Source organism: Ziziphus jujuba, chromosome 10, assembly GCF_031755915.1.
Source record: "Ziziphus jujuba cultivar Dongzao chromosome 10, ASM3175591v1".
NCBI classification, from domain to species: domain Eukaryota; kingdom Viridiplantae; phylum Streptophyta; class Magnoliopsida; order Rosales; family Rhamnaceae; genus Ziziphus; species Ziziphus jujuba.
This window is the reverse complement of record NC_083388.1, coordinates 3,573,235-3,579,332: the sequence shown is the minus strand read 5'-3', so window position 1 is coordinate 3,579,332 and position 6,098 is coordinate 3,573,235. Positions and strand designations below refer to the sequence as shown.

Genomic DNA, 6,098 nt, shown 5'->3' with positions numbered 1-6,098 from the left:
TAAGAGAAGATCCAGGTCAGTAAAATAGCAACGACCAAACATAAAATAGCAATCTGTAATAATCGGACTAAGCAACAAACCATTACAATTTTACTTGATAAACTAAGAAGGAATAATAACCAACCATAGATTAAATTCAAGTTCTCTTCTCAACGTTCACATCTAAAGTCTAAACTCTCGTACAAAAAAAATAAACAAGAACCCAATTTAATCGAAAAGGCTGAAACCCATATCCTGCAACAAGAAAATTGCAAAATTTAGTTTCCAAACAGAGACTTGAAAGCGGACAAAAAGAGTGTCGATTATAAAGAGAAAAACTTACATCATCAGACTCCTCTTTCTCTTCCACCTTCTCCTCTTTCTTTGCCTCAGCAGCAGGTGCGGCAGCGCCACCACCACCACCCGCTGGTGCAGCAACAGCAACTGCACCGCCACCAGATGGTACTGATGCCAACTTTTCTCTTCCAGAAGCAATTAGCTCAGTTACATCTTTTCCCTCAACTTCAGCCAATAAAAATGCAATCCTCTCATCATCAGCCTCCGCTCCAACTGTACCACCAATAACAACATTTTTCTTTAGAAACTTAAAGAAAAGTCTTATTTTTCAAAGAAAACAAAAATTGTACACCAAAAAAAAAAAAAAAAAATCTATCCCTTTTTCTACTTATATTTAAACAGCATCTTAGACAGAAATTCTATTTCTAGAAGAAAACAAAAGTAAAAAAATAAAATAAAATAACATTTAATTCCTTACTTTCAACTATCTTTTCCTCAACTATCTTAGTTAAAATACACAAATAAATACAGATTCATAAATACATAATCTATTATGCATTGCAACACTAATTTACAAAAACACTATCCTGAACCCCACCAGTAACTGAAAGCCTCCTTAGCTACATAAACCGAATGCACAAATAAATACATATACACAAATACATAATCGAATATGCATTGAAACACCATTTTACAAAAACAATATCCTCAAACCCACCAGTGACTGAAAGTCCCCTTAGCAACATAACTGTAATATATTACTCAAAGCATCTCTTTTAACCTCTGGGCAATGTTACTAATGCCTATGCTCTACACAATTTCACATTTATTCATACAAAAACGCCTTTTGCAATTTGCAAAAGTTAACGTTTTACATACCATAAAAAAAAATAAAAAATAAAAAAAAATAATTAACATTAACACAACAATCTTCCCTAATACCCTGACACAGTAAACACATGCAAAGACCAATAGTAGATGAAAATTTTAACTCTTAATTGAGCAAGAGAATTGATTAAAAACCTGATCCGAGAATCTTTTTCAAATCATCAGCTGATGGGTTTAAGTTCCCTCCCAACACGGCCAATAAGAAAGCAGCGACCACCTTCATCTCTGCCAAAACGAAAGTGTCAAATATGTATCATCTATACATGAATGTGTATATATATAGCAGAGTTTATATGTATCATATGAGAGAGACTACGGTACTTGGAGAATGAGATCCGAAGTGATATGCTCGAAAATGGTTGAACTCTGAGAGGTTGCTCTAGGGTTTCGGAAGAAGGACGGTGGATTTGGGAGCGCAAAGATCATATATAGAGCTAGGGTTTTTTTGCCCTTTTGTCTCCACGAATCGTCGGATGTAAAGATTAGATCATATCCGTTCATTTTTTTTGAAATTTCAAATTTACCCTTAGTTTCTTAGTTTGGATGTTTGGATGTATTAAACTCCTATCACGGTTGAGGATTTCCTTTACCGAATTTGTTAATCTTAAACCCAATTGGACAATTTCTTTTATACATGTATACATATATATTCCAATCTTCCATAAATACATGTCTCTCTCAAATAATCTTGGATAATGTTATTGTAAAATGTAGAAATTCATAGTTTCAGAACTGTTTTTCAATATTTACAAAAACAAAAACAAAAACAAAAAAAAAGAAAATGTAATGCTTTTCAATATAAGAAAAAAGGATGATTTAACTATATAGTTTAAATGGAATTGCAAAAGAAAACTCCTCTATTAAGTAGGCTTTTCTTGTAATGGATAACGATAAAATTTTGATTGTTGATTTTCATAAAAAAATTATAAAGCATCTAAAGATGTTAATTACCACATAGAAATAAGAAAGTACTCGTAAAAATAATCATTTTTACAAAATATTCAATACTCAATTTTTTAATAATTCAAAGAAAGCATTGACTTTTGAAATATCAAATAAAAAGGAAAAAAAGACAATACTCGAACATTTTTATTTTTAAAACTACTTAATTTGTTGGGGGGAAAAAAAATACAAGCTATCAAAAAAAAAAAAAAAAGATAAAATTATAAGTGTCCTGATCTAGGTGATGGCCATAGGCAATTGCTACACTGTCTGCCTATAGTCAGGGTGGTTCTAACCATGCAAATCAATATATCAAATCCAAATTCAAAAGATACCTAATTAAGTGCATAAACCACCAGATTAGGTTTCAACCAAAAAGCCAACCTAGTAAACTACCGTAAATTAGATCTAGGATTGATATCATATCCTATTTTTTTTCAATAATTTTATTTGGATTTGTTTGATAAAACTTTTGAAAAATTAAAAATTGCTTTTGAAATTATAAACAAATTTTAAAAGTATTTGGATAATTTTGGTAAAGTGCTTATAAAGTTTTTCTAATTAAAGTTAACAAAAAGTGATTTTTTTCAAAAAGTATTTTTAAAAAAACAAAAACAAAAGTTATACCAAACAAACAAGATCTTAATCTTTAAAATTTATAAAATTTTCACATTTGCAACTGCTATTTAGTTTTTCTAGATTATGATGCTCTTTCCATTGAAGATCAGGCAATCTTCCTTGCTCTTCTTAACAACTCGGAGAACGGGATTTGTTAATGTCCAAATTGAATCAGATTGTGTTGAGTCTGTTAATGGAATTGTTAGTGCGCCAAAAGCTTGTGCTCAGAGAACTGGTTCTTTGCTTTATGATATAAATCACTTACGTGATTATTTCAGTTTGTTGTACTTTTAATTTGGTGCCAAGGTCTTTAAACAAAGTAGATTGGATTGCAAAAAAGGGTAAAAAAGGACATCTCCCACTAAACTGAACTCCTGCTAACCAACCTAAGTTGGTTAGTATTTTGTTTTCTGATCCTTCTTATTAATAAAAGTTCTCCTTTTTGTGAAAGAAAAAGAAACTAAATAATCCCATTTACTCTCTCTCTCTCCCTCTCTCTCTCTCTCTCTATATATATATATGTATATATTTATATCTATATAGATGCCATTAAGGTTACTCCAACATAAAATTTCACATATGAAGGACAAAAGAATTATAGACATTGCACCCATTTAGACTTTTGCTTATGATATTGAAGCAATTTATCTATTAGATTTATAAATATCTTATCATCCAAATTAAGATTTTTGTCAAAAAAATTTAAAAAATTATCTTGTGATTGGGTTATCGCCAGAAAAAACAAACGTATATAATTTATATAAAATTAATAGATATGTGTGCAATGGGATCTAATAAGATTGACCAAAAATAAATAATAATAAAATAATGGTGTGCTGAATAATTTTTAATTGATTGTGATTTTAATAGCTTGACAGAACGCCATGAATTGGACAATAGTAACATAGGGAACCTCACACTTCTTGAGTTCACATTCTTGCCACTGCCAAATCTTTGTTATATGCTATTAGCCAAAAAAAAAAAAAATATCCTTATTATACTTATATGCTACAATGTCGTAAAGAGAATATTTGAAAAAAAAAAAAACCATTTAAGAAGAATCATATTAAGAATAATGTTATCGTTATTTATTTTATTTATGTTGTCATGGACAATTAATTTAGCAAAAGTCCAAACTTTACATCCAATGAGCAATGCAAAAAATAAAAAAAATAAAAAACAAATATGGTCTAGTTGGGAACCTTGATCTTGATGCAATATGCAAATCAGAAAGTAAAACATTTCTTTTTTTTACCGCCAATACTCTTTCCACTTTTTTATTATTATTATTATTATTATTATTATTTTTATCTCTTAATAATGAAAATTACATATTAAATGCGTGATTGGATATGTTTTTAGAACTCCAATAAATTATTTTAAAAGTAAAATAAATATTTAAGATGACGTTGCGAAAAAAAATTTAAAAGTATTTTTTAATATAAAATAAGGATTAAAGGTGTTTCTTCAAATAATCATTTTAAAAAATTAGCATAAAGTCTCGTAGATTTTGATTGCTCAAAATACCCTTTTTTTATTTTATATCCTAATAATTTTTGTAATTCTCCCCCTCTACGAGCAGTCATCACTAACAAATCGCTGCCATCACCCAAATATCCCTACATATTTCAGGCACAGCTGTTGTCAGCCTTCTGCCAGTGGTGGAACTGGTTTTTCTTGTTATTTTTTATTTGACTTTTTATCGGGGATGGCTTAGTGTTTAGTGCATGAGAGAAAATTTTCTGAATATATATATATATATATATATATATTTTTAAACATATCAGGTTTAAAATTTCAAAAAGTTATTTTAGTACATTTAATCATAACGAAACACTATATATAATTGCTTTGACAGTGTTGCTATAACCTCTCATGACTATATATTGCACATAACATATAATTTCTCACATTTCTAACTTCTTCCCATTGAGATCCTAAGGCCCCAAAAATCTAAAGGCTGCCCATGTGCCTGGTTTGTCTATTTTGGTTTTACTCACTATGTTGGTTTATATTCTACATTGCCTATTTAAAAGGCATAGCATGTATCGACTTCAATGGGTACATTTGCAAGTTGAAAATGTAGATGATTTGGTAATTACCCTGTTCATCCAATGGCCTTTAAAAGTTAAATCCATTAGAAAGAAGGATTGTCATTTTGTTTTTACAAGCATCATCGAATATGATTTACTAATTGCTTACATTGTTTAGCGAATTGGATAAGAGATAAAATTTAGAGTCCCATATCATTTTTAAAGTTTATCTCCTACTATCAAACTTTCACTCTTAATAAAGGGTGAGAGACATATTTGAGATAGATAATCTCAATCCAATTTTTATGTTTTTTCAACATCAAAAAAAATTTTGATCACATATTGAAATATTTAAATATCTAATTGTTAAATTTAGTTTTGTCAAGGTGTTGTAATTGAAATATACATAATAATAAGATTTTATTATAGTTTTGATTATGAGTAAATATAACACTATTTTTTCTAGTAAATAGGTACTTAAGATTTTTATAATTTGTTGTAATTTTATAAAGTTATTAGATAAATCAATTAAAAGAAAAATAAAACAATTCACTCGTTGTGCTCAACTATTTCATATTGGGATTTGTAAATTTTGATCACTCTATGTATACTTTATAAATCAAGTAAACATGAAATTTATTATATTGTAATATGACAATGAACTATGACTTTGTATATTTTTTGAAATTTTTAATCTATAAACTATTCCATTTTTTCGATGTCATATACTGTTACATTTGCTACATATAATTGATAATGCGGCATACTACGTTGTAGTTTTCTTGTTGGTGTATATACTAGATTATAATTTAGATGTACACATTTTATTATTATTTATTTTTAAACAGATGTGCACATTTTCACATCTGTATACGTGTGAAAATTTTTAAAACTACACAGAGAAACGTGATTTTGTTTTTTTTTTTGTTGGTCAGGGTTAAAAAAAAAGTGAAATTTTTTTTTTGTAATAAAAAAAAAGGGACATTGAAATAAAGAAAATTATAAATAAAAGCACATCATGTAATTTCAAAAATAAAAAGGTGATTTTATATAGCCGATAAAGCGACGAAGCGGGTTACTGGTTGTGGATAGTTTATAAATTAAATAGCTTGTTTAAAAAAACAAAGGGTTTTACCGATTTATCATAATTATTATTATTATTTTTTGAATAAGATTTATCATAATTATTGGTCCGTGAAATTCAAATTTCGTCAATTAAACGGTAAAATAATAATAATACATGATAGATTAAATCGTGGCACTGTTGAAAATTTCCGGAATTGCCAAGGATATTTACGTCTATAAAATCGTTTTAGTAGATGCAAAGCGCGGGAAAACGCT

At 28.5% G+C, this 6,098-nt stretch overlaps 1 protein-coding gene across 1 annotated transcript; it reads right to left on the bottom strand.

The window, feature by feature from the left end:
- LOC107410517 (large ribosomal subunit protein P2B) lies at positions 1-1,645 on the bottom strand. The gene is made up of 4 exons (XM_016017949.4): positions 1,486-1,645; positions 1,300-1,389; positions 323-549; positions 1-234 (listed from the first exon to the last, which is right to left on the bottom strand). The coding sequence occupies exons 2-4, from the start codon at positions 1,385-1,387 to the stop codon at positions 208-210; spliced, it is 342 nt and encodes a 113-aa protein (XP_015873435.2). The 5' UTR covers positions 1,388-1,389; positions 1,486-1,645; the 3' UTR covers positions 1-207.
- Positions 1,646-6,098: the final 4,453 nt, after the last annotated feature.

Bases quoted from the DNA above. Each gene is read 5' to 3' on its own strand.
- LOC107410517 (XM_016017949.4), bottom strand. From the start codon at position 1,387: ATGAAGGTGGTCGCTGCTTTCTTATTGGCCGTGTTGGGAGGGAACTTA. The intron at 550-1,299 runs GTTTTTAATCAA...TTGGTGGTACAG, and splicing joins GAAAAAGATTCTCGGATCAG to TTGGAGCGGAGGCTGATGAT. The intron at 235-322 runs GTAAGTTTTTCT...TTCTTGTTGCAG, and splicing joins AGAAAGAGGAGTCTGATGAT to GATATGGGTTTCAGCCTTTT.